General features: G+C 38.9%; 1 protein-coding gene across 3 annotated transcripts in view; it reads left to right on the top strand.

Moving 5' to 3' along the window:
* Positions 1-11,154, top strand: part of CWC22 (CWC22 spliceosome associated protein homolog) — a 34,035-nt gene extending 22,881 nt beyond the window's left edge. For 2 of the 3 annotated variants that reach the window (XM_038142879.1, XM_038142880.1), the window contains exons 18-20: positions 54-155; positions 260-456; positions 3,068-11,143. In XM_038142879.1, the coding sequence (XP_037998807.1) occupies positions 54-155; positions 260-456; positions 3,068-3,663 (895 nt within the window). In that variant the 3' untranslated portion in view covers positions 3,664-11,143. Of the gene's footprint in view, positions 1-53; positions 156-259; positions 457-3,067 lie in introns of all 3 variants that reach the window. The other variant, XM_038142881.1, reaches the window with a different exon arrangement.
* Positions 11,155-18,416: the final 7,262 nt, after the last annotated feature.

The raw sequence follows: 18,416 nt of genomic DNA, 5'->3' as shown, positions 1-18,416 counted from the left end.
AGTGGGAGTGCTGAGCTGGCATGGTGTTTAATATAGATGTTTGTTTTCATCAGGACACTGCAGCCTTTCTTTGAGGGATTATTGCCTCGGGATAACCCAAGAAACACTCGCTTTGCCATCAATTTCTTCACTTCCATTGGCCTTGGAGGACTAACGTGAGAAACACTTTTCTCATTTGATATTTACTTTCTTCATCTTCCCTCTCCCCATGAACAAGATAATAAAATTGAAGAACAATTTATTTTTTTTTGCTAATTAGGGATGAATTACGGGAACATCTTAAAAATGCACCGAAGTTGATCATGACACAGAAACAAAATGTTGAGTCATCAGATTCCTCCTCATCTTCAGACACAGACTCTTCCTCAGATTCTGATTCTGACAGCAGCAGTAGCAGCTCAGAGTCATCGAGCAGCAGTGACTCCTCATCTAGCAGTGACAGCAGCAGTGACTCAGGTATTTAAACACCATCAGTACAACTATTTGCTTTTCTTCTATTTCTTTCTCCAGATATGTTTATTACTCTTTCTATGCATACTTCTTTTGAGGAAAATCTGGCTACAGACAGTGGTCATTTCTCTGTTTTAAAAACTAATAGTTTTTTTTGAATTTTAGTTTTAAAATGTTAAATATTTCTCAAGGAAATTTATTTTTGAATTTGCACTCAGAAAAAATGAGTTCCATTTTTAGAGACTTGAATATCTGAGAAACGTTGGTTTGTAGATTACTTTTTTTACATAATTGATATCTTTTGCATTCTGCTATGACTTTAGTTTATTGGAGGATTGAGGGATTAGAGTCATTCCCAATTATTTTCTTAATGTTTATTGGTGAACCATAGAGACTCATGTCCACTACTCTTTTTTCTTGGCTTAATTGAGTGAGCTTGATACTCCTCGTGTCTTTCCCTGGAAATATGTGCTTCTTCCTTCCAGAAATCGGTTCTTCAGTTCTAGCAATGTGTTTAAATATTGTGGTCCATCTGAGTCCCTATTTCTAATTCCTCTGCTTCAGGAAAAGATTGTGTGGCAATATAGTAAAAGTTCTTGTCTGTAGAGGAATTTCCAAGGAAGAATTAGCTTTTTCTTATAATTAATTTTGTATTTTTACGCATTATAATTAGTATTTAGTGTCTTATACTGTTGTGCTGATGTAGAAACTTCTATTAGACATGAACTGTCATAAACATTGCTTAATCTTTAAAGGAGTTGCTATTATGAGTTAGTTTGTGCAGTCTCCCCCAGTATATATAGCAGGAGCAGATGATAGCACAGCATGACTTCCTGTAGCACAGAAGTTTGCTGATTCAAAGTTAATTTGATTTATTACATGTCTTTGAAATGAAAATGATGAATAAAATAAAAGCAGTGTGAACTGCTCCTGCTTTGGAAGTGCAGTTCTGTTCTCCACCACAATCTCCTGTCCAAGGTGGAGCTGTGTGTCATGGCTAACAGCATCAGTGACGACAGCGCGAGAGGAGGGCGCAGCCAAACAGGGTCAGAGGAGGCACTGGTTCAGCACAGAGCCAGATGGTCCTGCAGGGACAGCTGCAGCTCTGCTGAGCTGCTTGATAGGAACCAGAGGGGTCAGTCCTTAGTGACAAACCAAGTCTGCAGTCTGTGAGTAGAAACAGGGTTTTTCGAAGTTTTAGGACCTTCTCTTGTACTGCTTGCCTTTTCTCCACTGAGGAACACATCCATTAAAATTCACATCTTGATGCCTTTGCAGCCTGCTTTCACTTTTCAGTTTCTGGTGTACCTTAATACAGTGGTCAAAACACTAATTGGAGATAACAGTAAGCTTTAATGGTTAACTGAGTTGAGGTTCCATTACTGGTTACAACTCTGAAGTCTTCCTGTGTTTGCAGCTTTTTAAATCTATAAAATTACTTGTAAGAGTGAAGAGGCATTTTTCAGAGGAGTGTGTGGCCGTATTTCAGTTGGTGCAGTGTATGAAAGAAAAATAGAAAACCTGCTGATCAGAAATTAAACTAAGTTAGAGATTACTGTCATACTGCTTGTTAGTGCTTGGAACTTCATCAGCTTGCTCAGCTCAGCACTGCCCTGGGGAGGTAGTTCTAAAACAGGTTCAGCAGAGGATAAAGTACATCTGCCATCAAAACAGCTTTTCTGTTTGCTTTCTCAGGTCTTTTCCTGCATGCTGGTGGATGTAAAACAGTATGGAAAACACTGCTTAAAAATGTAATGGATTAAAATATATCTGAATTGATCTATCATTGCTTTATAACAATATGTCAGCAAGCCTTAGTTCAGACACGAGCCTAGATAATTCAGATAATTCACGTACTAATAAATGAGTTCATGGCCAGTTCACATTTTCAAAAGGTGATGAGAAGCAGCTGATGTGATTCTATAATTCATGCACTAAGGTGAATGGATGATTATTGTTAATGGCCGTTAGTGCCAAATACTGTCAAGTGGGATCTAAAGGTCCCTGATAAAGAGCAAACGGGAAGATAAGACCTGTTCCACTGAGATGACACTACTGTGTATTTAGAAACACAGAAGTTAGTTTTAGTCTTGTTGACAAAGCTGTCACTGTTTCTCCTGAAAAATGAGCCTGAAGGCCATTGTTACAGTGCTGCAATACCATTATCTCAAGCCACTTCATCCTACCACTTTTTCTTCATGGGATAGTATTGGAGATTTTCCCTCGTCTGCTGTTTTTCATCTCTATTGACTGATAAGCTTTTCCAGGAAAAGTAAATTATTTTGAGACTGGATAGTCTGGGAAAGGTCATCTTCCTAGAAAAAAAGGATTATTTGTGAGAGTGCTTTGGTGTATGACTTATACAGCCTATGCCTGGTCCTTGGGTACAAGTCAGCAAGAGGATGATGACAGGTAGAGGTTTTAAAAAGAGAGGCATCAAGTGCAGATAGCAAAGGGATAGAAATCAGGAGTTCATTATTTTGGACCCTTTGTCCAGATACATGTGCAGAAATGTTTTCTGGCAAAAAACACTCTCTAGAATTCTTTCTGTAGTTTAATAAATTTAATATACTAAATTAAAATGCAACATTAGTTCCATAATTTGTTATAATTTCAGATGCTTCTAAAGCCAAAAGGAAGAGAATGCAGAAGAAAAACAGAGAATCTGATAAAGTTTCCAGGAAAAAACAAGAAAGGAGAAGGAAATCGCTTGAAAAGAAAAGTGGAAGGAGGCAGCAAGAGGAAAGAAGTGATACTGAGAGCAAATCAGAAAGAAATCACCGACATTTAAGAGAATCGCACAGGAGAGATGATGTTTCAAAGTACCACCACAGAGATGAATCCAACGGCAGAGATGGTTACCACAGCGGAAGGGATAGGAACCATGAAAGAAGTAAGGATGCAGAAAATAAACACAGTAATTCCAAACTGAAGAAAGCAGAAAGAAGAGCTTCTGTGTCTGACGATGAAAATTACAGACATTGGAGCAAAGACGATGGACATCGCAGTAGGAAAAGAGAGAGATCCAAGTCCCGCGAGAGGGAGCGCGGCCGCTGCAGCCCACGGGAGGAGCAGGAGCAGGAGGAGCGCTCCAGGAACGGCTCGGAGAGGCAGCGGGACAAGCACAGCCGGCACCCCGAGCAGCACAGGGAGTCCCGCTCCCACAGGAGCGACCACAGGCGCAGGGAGAGCTCCCCGCACCGGCGGAAATGAAGCCCGGCCCCCGAGGCGATCAAGGTGCATTTCTGAGCTGGTAGAACTGTATTTTAAAATCTATTGCTGAAGTTTCTTTGAAAAGAAGATTTTGTACAAAGTGATAGTTCACATTTGTAAATTTTACCAGACTTTTTTCAAATTTTCAGTAACGCTTTTTTATAACTGTATCATTGACTCTTTCTGTTATGTTCTTTGTTTGGAAAGACAAAGCTCTTTTATTTTGTGAATAAAACAGTAAGATACCAGCAAATTGGGTATTTTGTCATTTAGTTTCAAGTATTTCTAATTGTAACTTCACAATCTAAAAAACCATTGGTTTTTAACTTCACTTGTTAATTGAAAGCCAGGTGCTGAGGCTGGGGTGTTAATGTAAGAATTTCAGACTACAACGTGAATGTTACATGAGATAACGATAAAATTTTTGAACAGGCATTCTATATCTGCATGTTCTTTCAGCCTTGCAAGCATGAAAGCCTTTTGACCAAATTCTTCAGGAAATACTCAGTTGATTTTTTTCTTCAAGACTTAAAAATTGAAAACACAATGTTGCTGTTTTAAATGTCACATGTGAAAGTGTGTCAGCTTGTTCTGTGACTTTTCACAATGTTTTTTAATATTGTGACATCCTGAGCTAGTTACACTTGTGATCTTTTTGGAAAAAGGGTTGGTTTGGTTTTTATTTTTTCAGTTGTGACTTTGATTTCCAAGTCTTAGTCTTCAACTCTATCCCTACGCTGGAACATTTAAAGAACCTCTTTTACAGTATATAAAAAAACAAGAAAGCAAAACAGGAGATGTTTCAAATCTTTTTAGATGTTTTGAAGTGCTCAAGTTTTTTGGAGGCAGAGTTCAGAAAAAACAACGCTTAGTTATTGCACCACTTTATGTTATAAAATTGTTCTCTCTGGGGTCATGAGCTACAATTCACAGAGTCTTGATTTCATGAGAAATTAATCAAAATCATCTGGTTAAGACTAATTCTCAATAGTAAGTTACAGAAAAATCTGTAAATTGTCAGAATTGAAATAGGAAATAGTGTGGGGGCATGATCAATAGGAAAGAGGTGGTAGTTGCAGATTATGCAGTTATTGTTGCTGTATGACAACATTTCTTTTTTACTTGTGAAATGAGCACAATCGCTGGACAAAAGATAACTTTCACATTTCATGTGTAAATCATATTTCCTGTATAAAGCAAAAGAAATACATTTGAGCTGTTTTATAACAGAAAGTAGAACCATTCCTAAGGAAATATATCTGTTTTGCTTAGATCTTGTCACAGCATTTTTCTAAGAAAAAATGTCTATTTTATTTTTTTTCTATATTTGACAGAATTTATTTCTGCAACCTTACACGTAAAAAAATGTTTTCAGCCAAAAACATTTTCATAGAAAATAAATTTATATTGCAGAAAAAAAAGATTTCTATCTTGTTAAGGCACATAGCTAAAAATACTTTGGTGGCATCATGTGTTACATGTTTAAACTGTTGGCTTTTTGCCCAATGCACATCTCATTTTAAAATGATGTGTGCATTTTGGCAGTGTGTTAAATCCACAAAAACTTAATTTAAAAGAATGTTTTCTAAAGAGAATTCTGCTAATTCTTATGCTCCTTTGATAGCTCTGTATGCACATTATTGAAAAGAATCTGTACTCCATAATGGTGTAATTACACAAGCTTACTTAATATATCCTACATCAATACTTCCCTTAATATGTTATGGGTTTAATAGCCTATATTTTATTAACCCATAACGTTTGAGATATTCTGATCTAGTTAAAAAGTTTGTTAATGACGCCTTTAATAAATGGAAATAAATTAAAACAATACATGTGAAAACATGTAACATTTATTCTGCAGCATCCTGTGCCAGCAGTCCAGTGTTTTACTGTAGAGTATCTGTAAAAGCAAGTTTCTTCTATAGCCTCTGCCTGATCACTTGAATTTGCTAATTTGTGATGTGTTTTCCTTGCTATGTTGTGTGTAATTTTATAGACCTAAACCTGTATATTTGCTGTTTTTCTTTTCTAGAAGTTAAAATTCACCCGCAGGCTCACCTTGTGCCAGTCTGCTCTATAGACTTGTCCTCCTGCCCTTTATTTATTTTACTGTGTATTTTACAAGGGAAAGAAGTCAAAATACTCTGTAGTATTCAAAATGAGGGTATTCCAGGAGAGGCACAGTACCATGGGAGTTTTTGGAGTGGTCACTTCTCAGTTGCTGTACAGCTGAGTGACACTGGGTGGTCTGGGCTTGCTTTCCGTAGCTGATTGTAGACCCCACACAGTAAAGGAGTGACTTGTGCCTCTTGTCTGCAATTAATACTGGAGCTCTAGGTTGTGACTGGAACCACAGTTTTGGCAGAAAAACTTCAAGAAGCAGAGTTCCTGTGATTTTCTTTACTGTTTTGTTCAGTTCTTAATTCTTGATACTTAAAACCAAGGTTGAAACACCTTGGCCTTGGCTTGGGGGATGAGTGGTAGAGGAATCTAGCAGACTTGACTGTGCATCAGAGATTTGTGGGAAGGAATTTTTGATGACCTCCTCTGATATTGCATGCTTAAATTTTAGCTTTCAAATGTGGTTGTAACATCCATGTCAGATACAGCGAGAGGCTGCATCCCTTTCCTAGGAGTGCGTGGCCAAGTTCCTGAATTTCCTCACAGTGGTGGTGTGAGGTGTTAAAGAGATGAGCTGCTGACGCACCCAGCAAATTCCTGTTGGTGGAGGAATAAATCTTGACTGAAGCATTTGTGGTATTGGTAAGAACTGTAATTCTGCTCTCTAGCTATATTTGGAGCAAGGTCTCCAAGTGTGGCTGTTCATATGCTCAAATCTAAAGCGTGTTTTTTTGTGGGGAGGAAAAAAGACTACCGCTGTTCAGGCCACATTGTTACATAAATCATCAAAATACAGCCTCACAGCATGAAAGCAGACAAATTTTGGGAAAAAAAAGTATGTTTTAAATACATCTAAATTACCTGTAACAGATGATGCTTTCAAAAGTACTTTTAGTTGCTGTTTAAGCAACATTGCACCTTCAGATAGCAGATAGTTCATCTCCAGGTCTGCAAAGGAATGGAGGCATGACTACAATAACGTTTTTCTGCTTGTGTTATGTTAAGTGAATTTTATAGTCAGATCAATCACTTACATACTGAAATTTAAATTCAGTTTTTGAATATTACTGGTAGTACTAACTAGATGTTGATGGTTCAGTATTTTAACTTAGGAGCATGGTGTTCTCTAATTTACTTGAGGTTCTAGTAGCATAGCTTTTCTTGCCTTAAATCCAGGGTGTACTCTAAAATAGCTTAGTACATGTCAGACTCCCAAAAAATACGTGAGCTAGGGTGAATGCTTTAATCTCCAGTAGCAATTTAAATGCCTGCCTGCTATTACATTGGTACAGTTTTATGAATATAAAAGAAAACAATAGCTTATCCTCATTCATCATTCTTAAACTACTTTGAATTGTCTGTCGCTGCTGAGGAAAGCATAAGGCTAATTGTCTCAGACAATCTAAAAGAGCAGGAGTCTGTTATTACGTGAGTAGAGAATTTTCTCCAGTTACTCTAATAACATCCAAAGAGTAGGGAGACCTGTCCTTCAATTTATTTTCAGTAAGATTAAGTATATTTTTAAAGGTGTTTTAAATTTGTCAAAACATTTTTTTAAGAAACTGTGAAATCAAAAGGCAGACTATAAGGGGGTATTTTTATTAAAACTAAAGTGAATTATAGGTTAAAAGAGGCAGGAGCAAAACCAACTTCATAAACTGGAAAAACTTTAGGTCAGTTCAGAGATGTTCTGCTCTTTTTTAGGTTTTCCTCAAGTCTGTAATTTGGCTGAGACTAGTTAGGGATTTTCTTTTCTTGTCTACTCATGGATGTCATCAAGCATTTTCCCTTAACTTAAAAAACAAAGGGGGGTAGAGGATGCAGCTTAAAACCTTGGTATTGTTGGCCGGTAAAAGGTTTGTTAGGCCATCAAACAGACAAGTCCATTAAGAAAGTTAACTGCCATCTTTTGACTGTTCAAGCTATGTCCATTTGAGTATTTTTTCTCATTATTTTGTGAAATAAAGAAGGCACCAAAATCTTTCCTGAGGGAGAAAATAAGGTGCGACATTCCTTAAGATGGTGAAGGAAGGAGCAAGGATGTGTAAGAGGATGTAAAGCTCCATGAGAGAATTTGTTTCCAGTGTCAGGGTGCCCATGACAAGTAAGAAGTGAAGTCAGAGCTGTTTGTGCCAGGGCTGCTGGCACAGGTGTCTGGGTATAATGCTGGTTGGTTTTCACTTGGTGAGTGGTACTGTTCCTTAATTACTTTACCAAAATCTTAATGAAATTGTTCTTAACCAAATCACTCTCTCTGGAAAATTGGCGATCCCTTGGCTTTTTTTCAATGGCTCACCTATTGCTTTTGAGGCACTTTAAGCTCTTTTCACAAATCTCTTGGGAAATTTCATATTCAGTTTTTTTTTTATATTCTAAAAAGCTGTGTAAGAATTCCTTCATTACTACCTTACCTAGAATTTGGTATAACTTGAAGATTCCTTGTATTTTCAAGACCCTGTGAATAAGCTCACATCATCCTGAAACTGAAACTTCAGCACCTTTTTTTTTGCCCTGGAATAATATTTAAGGTAATTGGAGTAATAGTCATTGATTTTAAAAGGAGAGGAGTAAGATGTTTGATGTAGTCACTTACAGATGCTGCTGCATTGACTGTATTTGTTTTGCTCAGTGCTCTCATTAGGCTTTTCTTCATTTTCTCCTGCTTTACTTAAGAGTTTTTTTCATTTTTTTCCCTGTCCCTTTTGAACTTTATTATCACATGCAGTGTTAGCCATTTAGAAAAGTATAATGCCACAAATACATTAAAAATTTACCATATATCACTTGCATAATGCATCAAAAAATAGTCTTTAAAGGACAGTTTGGCTGAAGGAACAGTGTGTGTCACACCTACAGTAAAGACCAAGCATGCTGCTTGGCTTCTGCTTACCTCAGAATAATGAATTACAGGACAATTGCAAATTTTATGAGGTTAATCAGGCTTCCATTTGTTAACATTCCTTTCTGATTGCCTTCTTTTTGCACTGCCTTTATTAGGAAGAAGCATCAGTAAAGTTTTACAGGTTTCTGAATTTGGATAAAGAGATTTTGTGTCTGCCAATGTGCCCTCAGAGGAGCCACAGTGGTATTAAGTAACTGCAGGAAAAGTAAAGAGGGATCAACATCCAGCAGAGAATTGAATCCCATAGTCCTCTGTGTGTCTGTAGGGAATGCCGAGAGTTGGTATTTTAGTCTTCTGACCATAAACACTCCTGCAGCAGTTTATGGAGAGAGCTGTGCACCAGTCAGCTGGTTTATCCATCACTTCCACCTGGGTAGGGCTCTCACAAGAGAGGTGCATCCTACTGTGCCCTGCCTTTCCCAGCACTGCAAAGTGCAGAGCTGGTGTTATGCTGCTGCGCATTTTGCTGATTGTTGCTCTACTAACATCTCAAGTAAGATAAGCAGGAGGTCTGGGCAGCTGTTCCTGCACACTGAGGATCCACAATGGCTGCTTGAACTCGTCTGCCATGGCTGCTTTAGGGGTCATAAGCAGAGAACCCCTCAGCGTACATTGAACTGAAAGAGCCTCTCTTGGCTATAGAGAGCCCAGAAGGAATCTCTTCATTACACCAAAGCTCGCTTTTGCAAATACTTTCCTCCTTTTCTCCTTTCCTCCTCTACTCCTTCATCCTCTTCCTGGTTTTCGGTTATAAGTGAATGTCTTTATGGGAAATTGTGAAGTGTCCCAGTTTTTTATTTGATAAATTAGAAGAAAGTGGGAAAAACAGTGTAGTCCAGCAGTGCTGCAGGAAGAAGGATTCCACTGACAGTTAGGTAGCTGACAGCAATCTTGTGTTTTGCTGTTTCAGTCCTAGTGAGACTGCCCTCCTCCCTTTCACACCACCACTCCTGACAGCTAGGAGCTTTAAACACACTTCTTCACAGAAATGCATGCCAACACATCTCTTTTAAACTGTCCTCCCCTTCCCATCTCCCAGGTGTCCCTCTAAAAGAAAAGATGGTCACATCTTTCCATTCCCTTTTAAAAATGGCATTTCATGCCCCAATTCTGTTGTCTGTGTATACCTTCTCCTTGAGAAGGAGGCTTCAGTAACTGATGGCCTTCTCATGGTCCTGTCTGTTTGTTAATCTGTGTTCACAGGTCTCGGGGGAGATTTATGGTGGACAGAAAGTTCTGTTACTTTTTGGGTTGAAATAGGTGATTGAAAAGTTGGTGTATTAGATCGTATTAATCTAATACCCCCAGACTGCTGGGGGTGCAGACAGCCTTTGTGGCTTCCCATGAGGAAGGAGGACTTAAGTGATGACTACCTGGAATAGAATGCACTCTTTTAATGAATATGCTTCCTTTGTTCAGGCTCTGAGGTTGGATTTCTGTTCCATAGGCTCGGGTTCTTTGATTAGATTCACAAGGTCCGTTCTGCTGTGCACTTCGCGTCACCAGAAATAGGACATGAAAGTGCTTAAGAAAAAATTGAAGCCAAGTGACTTACTCGATCAATGATTGAAATGAGAAACTGAAAATACACATTTGGGAAAAATAAAGTCCCTTTGCAACTCTGTTCCTTCCTGTCCTCTCTTTTCTGCACAGAAAAAAAACCTTGTTAGCCCCCTTTATAAAAGAGAGACAGTGCATCAGGCTGTTTTGATCACTGTACTTGTTTGAACCTGGAGTTCTTTGAAATGCCATCCACAAGTGCTCTGCAGCCCATCATTTTCTGCAGATTGTGTGCATGTTATGATTATGGCTGTGAGGAGAATCTGTGAGGATGGGCTCCTTGCTACGGCCATGCCAGGGAAGGACATGTCCTTTGAGGAAGGAACCTCAGGCTAAGTTCAGCATCCCCAGGCATGCGGCGTTGGTTTGTTTGTTTTATTTTGCAAAGAAATTCTTTCCTCCCACTTCATTTTTAGCTCTCTATTTACAGGGGTGCAGATGTGCTGGAGAAGTGTATTTCAGTTCTCCTCATATGTATAAGCACGCACACTTGCATGCAGTCTTCTATTTTCATTCTCTTGTTATGCAAGGGTTTAAAATTAGTTATATTTGTGAATTAATATAGTTCATTGGAATAAATTTCAGCTATTTTTACTCTGTAATGAGTTTTATCACCATGCTATCTGAATAGCTCACAAACACTATTTTTCCTCTATACCTTGTTAACAGTGTAAAATATTCATAGTCTTGATGATGTGAAAATCTGGCTGGGAGAAAAAATGGTGTGTGGTAAATTAACTGAGGTTTTCTGCTGATACATGGTGTAATGTAGTGCCACCAAAGAGGAAAATTATCTAGATTTTAATAGTACCTCATGACAGGCGCTTCAAAAGGTGGGATTAAAAAAAAAACAGCATTGCTAGTGTTGTATTTTGGTGTCATATTCTGAGGTTTTATCCACCTGCAATTCTACTTTCCAGGAGTAAGTGAAGCTGAAGCTTCACTAGAGCACTGTGCATGCCGAGATGAGGCTCTGCCTCGGGATGCCAGGAAGATGGGTGGAGCATCCTGTGGTCTGTGTGCCTCTGATTGCCACTGTTCTAAAGAGCAAGGCTGGATTTAGTGCTCAGGATTTCTACCCAAAACTCAAGGTCTGTCTCATTTTGGTTGCATATAGAATCAAAGGCTTTCTTTGTTTCACGGTATTTATGGGAAGGCTTCATTTCCTTAATTGCAGTTTTCACTGTAGTTTATAAAGAAAATACAGCATGAGGAGTCATTGTTTTTATGATCTGTATTTCATGCATTAGTCGAGGAAGAGTGAGCTTCAAGGTTAGTTGCATGGCAGTTGTCATCAGTCTGTGAAACTCTCAATTTGAGTGACAGCTTTAATTTGCACTTTAACCCTACTGTTGGCATTCACTTAGTCTTATTTTATTCCCTGTTCCTAATAAGTCCAGTCTCTTCTTTTTCATGGAAGACCATTATAGTCTCCTTTCATAATCATAATTTAAAGGGGGAATAGAGAAACTCATCTCTGGAGGGCCCCTCTTATTTCCTTTATATGCTCCCCCTGATTGTTCTGAATTACATGTGAAATACTTAGTTTCTTATCAATCAGTGTTTCAGAAGAAAATTCCACAAACCTTGTAAACTATTCTTGTGGAATTGTCAGAAAGAAAAAAGGCTGTAATATGTTTTAAATGTATTGTTTTCATTTTCATTGAATGTTTTTCCTGTTAAAAGATAGAAGTGCTCATTTTCTCTTCCATATAATATTCATTATTGCCTGTGTTCAGGGCTAAGTGCTTTTCTATTCATCCCTTCTGTAAACACTCCTTTAGCATTTCACTTCAGAAGAAAAGCCCTTACAGCCTATAATCATATCTATGGCTTCTCTATTCTCTCACACTTTTCCCTGTGATTCTAAACTGTTCTCTGGGGCCATCAAACACAGCATTCCTGTTGATGGGACCATACCACTAATTTTCAAAATGTCATTGTATTTTCTGCTTTGTGTTTGTTGCATTGTTTTTTGTATTTCCTTATGCTTTGGAACAGTCTGTTCCAAATAATGTTTGCTTCTTGACAGCCACTGAGCTGTCCACAGTGATGCTCTGATCTTTCTTCTACAACTTGGACACCAAATTTGTATTAATAATTCACAAGATTTCTTCCAGTGTCCATTACTCTGTTCTTTTCAACAAAGAGTTTCCGCTGTGAATGTTTTGTACTTTCAATTAATTCAAGTTCTTTAGTTTTCTGTTCACTTTTGTTTCAGTTAAGCTGAGTGACAGCTCGTGCACTTTACAGTGCTAGAACATGGGTTTGGGGCAGTTTCAGTGTTAACCTTTTGCCACAGAATGTTGACCATGTCTGTGTAAGCCGCCTAGCACCACATCCCAAATCACTGATCTCTTACAACTGGCTGCTTTTTTAATAGCTTCTTATGCGGGACTTATTACAGGCTTTTTGAAAGTCCAGACAAATCAGATTATTCCAAGTAGATTCCTATAATTTTAATTGCATTTAAGTTAATACTTTTACTTTTGACTGAATATCTATCACATATCTAAAAATTAGGGCAATCATTTCCCTAAAGACCTTTGATACACAACTGACTACTTGAATTAAAGGATTAAATTGCCAAAGAAAAGATGAAAAACTTTCCAAGGGGATAATTCAAGGACTTTAGTTCAAATACATTTTAAAATGTATCTAAAGGGAGAGGAAATGAGTAAGATAAGAGACTGGGTGTGAAAAATGTTGTGAGTCCAGGTGGTTGAGCAGCTTCATTTGAAATTACTTGAGGAACAGCTGGAGTTTAATTTGTTTCATGCCAAGGACCAAAAAACCCCAATGAAATAAAATATTTTACTTATTAAAAACTATGCTAATCTCTTGAACTGCTTAGTTCAATCACGAGTAGACATTACAGAGCTGCCGTGTCCTCGACTTGCTGCAGCGGGTGACAAAAGCAGGAGGAAGTGTGAAGACAGCATCAGTCCCTGTGGATTTATCAGTCCGTGCGTTACTCCACCCCAGGCTCCAAGACGCAGCGCCTGGCACAGCGCAGGGAGAATGTCACACGCACAGAGGCTGCCGAGCGAGGCAGCGCTCCTTGGCCCGCCCCTGCCTTCTGTCGAGAGCCCTTGAGCAGCCCCTCGCTGGCCTCCATGGGAGCGACGGCAGGGGCCGGGGCACCGAGCTGCAGCCCAGGGAAGCCGCTGCTGGGAAGAAGGGCCGTGTCCCAGAAACCGCCGGAGCTGGAGCCGAGCGTCCTGCTCTGCTCCGACCTGGTGCAGCCCCGCGGAGAGCACGCAGGGACCCGCGGAGGCCGGCACAAGCTCGGTACAGGCGCAGGGAACACTCTCCTGGTCGGCTCCCCGGCTGAGACTGGGCTCCACAGAACGTGCTCTCTTTGGGTTACACACCCGCTTTTCGAGCACAGTCTGCGCCAGAGGAGCCTAGAGCTGGACAGCCAGGCTTGGCTTTGTCTCCCCGGTCTGTTCTGCAGAGCCTTCGCTCCCTTCTCTGCTCAGAATTGAAAGCAGTGAGTGACAAAGCTGCAGAGTTCTTGTGAAATTTTTTTCTCTCGCCTGTTTGGAGTCCCTCATTCTACTGTGAAGAAAGAATGAACACAGGTTCTTAAGGAGAGCCCATCTCCCCACTATGGTTTCTGTCCTGCAGGTTTTAAGCTCCAAAGGGAATTGGTGGAGCATTGTGTTTTTGTAGGATGATGGCTGGCGGAGGAGACAATCTTGTCATGCATCATTTCCTTTGTGGAGACACAGCAACCTGTCTCTGCCATGCAGTTGCCAGATTCCCACATATTTTCAAAACAGGTGCTTTCCTGTGTGTTTACTGGAAAAAAAAAAAGAAAAGAAAAAGAAAAAAGAAAATTTGCCCCTAATGAGCTAAAAATTGTGAGATAGGGACTTTGTATAGGTGGAGATCTGAGCAGTGTATCACTTAGTCTTCCTCTCATTCTGAATCCAGAATTGATTCATTTGTTTCTGTGGTTCTTTCCAGCAGGGATTTCTTATAAAAAAGTGAGACTACCCATTGTCTTGATTATTTCCTATTTTCCCATGATGTACATGGGCATGTACATATACATTGCACAAATATTAAAAAAAAATTAAAAATCCTACTGTTTTAATACACCTGCATAGTTTAGTATAAGGAATGTTGTTTTTCATTTCTGCTGAATGCTGCTATAGCCATGACTGCTGATGTCCTGATCAACTTAGTCTTTCATTTCACCTTTACAATGGAGTTGGAGGGAAGAGGGAAAGATTGAATGCGCATGAATTGTTTGGTGAAAGATCCTCTAGGTTAATAGCTCATTACCTTAACTCATTTAAATTCCACCCAATTCATTTCTCAACATAATTACAGAGCAGACCAACTTTGATAAAACCCCCCTAATATATAAAGTGCATTTGTTGTTGTGTAGATAAATGTGCATCTGCACACTGAAGCATTCTCTTATCTGCGTGGAGTGCAGAGTAGCCATTAGTGTTCCCCTTGGAGCTTCCATCAAACAGACATGGTAGGAGCTCAAGGGGAATTTCCTTCCCCTTTTGGCACAGGCAGCAAATCTGCTACCAAAATCTGCACATACTCCCAAACCTATACTAGACCTTGAACAGCCCCCAGAGATCCCTCTGCCTCATTGTAATCCATGGGACGGCTGCTGTATTTCCTGTCAGCCTGCCATTGGTACTCACAACACCCAGGAGACAAACTCCTTCTGCAGCCAGCAGAGGCCTCATGAAGAAGAGACCTCCCGAAGCATTTTTCACTAGTTCTGAGGAAGCACAGAGCCTGGCACTGTTATAAAGCAGTGCCTCAGGCCTGCCTGCCCTGTAGAGATTCTGCCCTCAAGGATGGCTCAGTCCCATCTCCCACAGCCTTGGGAAAGATGTCACTGAGCCACCTTCCCTCTGCTCTCTGAGGAGCTTGGTGTGGTAACAAACCCACTGGTATAAGGCTAGGTGCAGATGTTTTTTTACAAATGTAGCCTAAGCAGTTCTCTTCTGAGATCTGAGATCTTCCTGTTCTGCTCTTTCTTTCACCAGTGCTGAAGCTACTCTTTTTCAGTACATGCTAAACCTCCTCAGAGGGAGAAGGCAGATCTCCTGGTAGTGCACTTTTTACATTGCACATGAGGTTTGATTTGCTTCTCTGTGGTTACACCAGATGCAATTTTGTTCAGGATACTATTTTAGTGACTGTTCTTTTTCTGGGACTGTGTAATCATGTGGAGGCAGCTTTTGATCTGTTTAGTATATAATTAAGCTCTATCTATTGCTGTCTTTTTTTGAGAGAATGGAGAATAAACTAATGAATGAAGATGTGCTAGGGAAAAAAACCAACTTTTTCAGGAGTTATAAACCCTAAGAAAATCAGATGTAGAAATTAAGTTCTGATATAATTTATGTTATTCTTCTCCAAAAATCTTACGTTATTCTTCTCCAAAAATCCAAACAATCTAAGGAAGGAATAAATATTTTTAAATTGTTGTGAGTCTCAGTGGCAAATACGGTTATTCTAGGGCTGTAATTTTTTAAGGCTGTGGAGTTATATATTTAATAAGCAGCTATTTAATTATACATTGTGCTGGGTATTTAAAATATGTAAAATATATAAATTACAGTGCTGCATATTAAAATTAATCTTTAAAATGAGTAAGCAGTCAAGTTGGTGAACTTAAGTTTCCCAAAGTTACTTTACTGTGCTACGTGTCAACTACAATGTAGTAATCACAATATTACTTTTTTACCAATAGAATAACTCGATTTCAACACTATGCATGAAATCCCTGTGTATTTAAAAAATGGTATATTCACATAATATATCCATCCCTCCTACTAGTTAAGCAGAGGTAACTTCCTGCAGCTCAAATGAGTATGTGTATGAGGCATAAAACTCCACAGAAAGTAAGAAATCAGAATGATCTCGATCTTGTCTACTGTTTGTTTCTCTTCCTGTGCTGTTCTAGAGGCACAAGCCTGCTCTAGAAGGTGTCCAATTACTGTGCCTGTAGACTGATTCCTGTGACTCATCCAGTGTGTCAAGAGGCATCCACCCTATTGATGCAATTTCTCACATTTCTGCTGAAATTAAGCACAGCTGCAACTTGTCCTTTAAATATTCTTACAACTCGTCTCCATTCAGGTTTTGTAACTATTTCAGTTGGTTTGCATTTTGTCCTGTATTTTTCTGAATTATCTTTTGACAGAAAAGGGGGGGAAAAGTTTTAGTATGGAAAAGGAAATGTTTCCATATGAGAGGGAAGCTTTGATATGCTGTCTCTCTGCTGGTGGAGGGAAAAAAATCAAACTAATAAACCTGTAGTCAAACACTTATACATTTCCATAACATAGTCTGGCCCACACTGTCCAATAAGACAGGTATTGCTAGTACAAGTTTTAGTGTAGAGCTGACGTGTATACATTTATCCTTTTCAATAAATGCTCTTGTGATACAGTGAAATATGCTGCAATACCAGCATAAAGCATCTAACAGAAGTGTCTGCATTCAGGCTGGTTTCATGGCATGCTGTACCACCTCAGTGAAACAGCTAGCTCGTGTCACCTGGCTTGCCAAACTCGCCCTGGTCTTGTTTAAGACAGAGCTGCAGTTGGAGCCAAATCCTATTCTTGCTGTCATTAGGGTAATTCCCCTTGGGTGTTAATTACAAGGGCTATAATTTATTTTATAATTCTGGATGATGCATTGAGATTTCATACTGAATAGCATTAATTCAAGTGCTTGCAATCAAGGACACAATGCATTTATGTAATGCTTTATTTGACTCTCATTGTTCAGAGAAGGTCTTGAAGCTGTTGTAAAGTGCCTTCCATCACCACCCTTTTTATTTGACTCTGCACTAACTTTTACAAGGTAAGCTTTCTCTATGAAAAGAATAAAAGATTATAGTTATCCTTGGTACCTTTTTCAATCCACAGCCCAAGATAGAAGATGACTAGTTTCCCATATGATCTAAACCACTAGCACTTATACTGGATTTTGTATTTCATAGTTTTCCATCAGGGAAAAAGTGCCAAAATTATGCTGCATATGCTTGGCTTCTTGTCTGTCCTTGAAGTGGCAAATCTGTGGGAGAAGAGGCTGCCCTTAGCCAAAAAAAAGATTTTTTCAAATCTGATTTTCTTGGAATTGCAGTTTGTTGCACCATTTTTATATAAATATAAATTTTTTCAGTATGTAAGCATCCTTGCTTTTTATTCAGTGACACCAACATAACAAATGCTCAAATGTCTTATACTACCCTTCTCACAATTCCTCATCTCCAATGCTGTGCAGGATATTTTATATATATAATACTGCCATGCAGTATTATTTTATAAAACAGATGGGAACTCAGGAGGTGACTCTGATCTTTCACCTGTACTTTAAAGAGATACTGCATAGTTCTTATCTGGAAACCCCTGGTGATTTTTAATGGACTCAGGTTTAGGAACACTGAGGAAAGGAAATATTCTAATTGGTTTTGTTTTTCAGCTGAAGAACAGTTTGTTTCTATGTTAAATGAAGTAGTGAAAACAAATAGCATGCCATCTGGCTAGCCTACATGGGTACTTTACCAGGAGGTTTTCAGATGTTCTCTCTGCCAGTTTTCAACTTCTTAAGTCCTGTGTTACTGACGTACTTTCTTTACACAGTTGTTCTTTCCTGTTTAGGAATTATCTTGTTCCTTGAACAGAATTAGAATTTTAAAAATTGTACATTGTTTTGCAAAGATTTCCCCTGTCTGTTTGAATTATTTATTCTCTAAATTAAGAAATCTCCAGTGTTTCCAGCATTCACAGTAAATTGGTTATACGGAGAAGTAGTCCTCCATGTTATCTGTGAAGCTGATATTCTCAGGGGGCAGGATAGCATTCATGTACCAGTGAGCTCTCAGTCTTGGAACAGATTGTGACTGAAAGGAAGGGTTTAGCAGCTTTTCTAGTGCTTGGAAAGATGTCATATGTTTTTCTTTAGATCACTTTTTTTCTGCTTTAGTTTCTCAAAGCAAGAATATCCTACAAAAATTAAAAACATTTAACATAGCTGGGAAAGAAATGAAGTACAGACAAACATAATTTCATAAAACAGAAATACGTATTGCTGACTGCAACTTTCAATATGTTTTTTCTTAGTATGAAACAAACATATGTTCACAAATATCTTTGAAAAGAACTGTGAGCATATA

Source organism: Motacilla alba, chromosome 7, assembly GCF_015832195.1.
Source record: "Motacilla alba alba isolate MOTALB_02 chromosome 7, Motacilla_alba_V1.0_pri, whole genome shotgun sequence".
NCBI classification, from domain to species: domain Eukaryota; kingdom Metazoa; phylum Chordata; class Aves; order Passeriformes; family Motacillidae; genus Motacilla; species Motacilla alba.
Note: the sequence above shows the minus strand (reverse complement) of the source record. Positions and strands in the feature narration are given on the sequence as shown.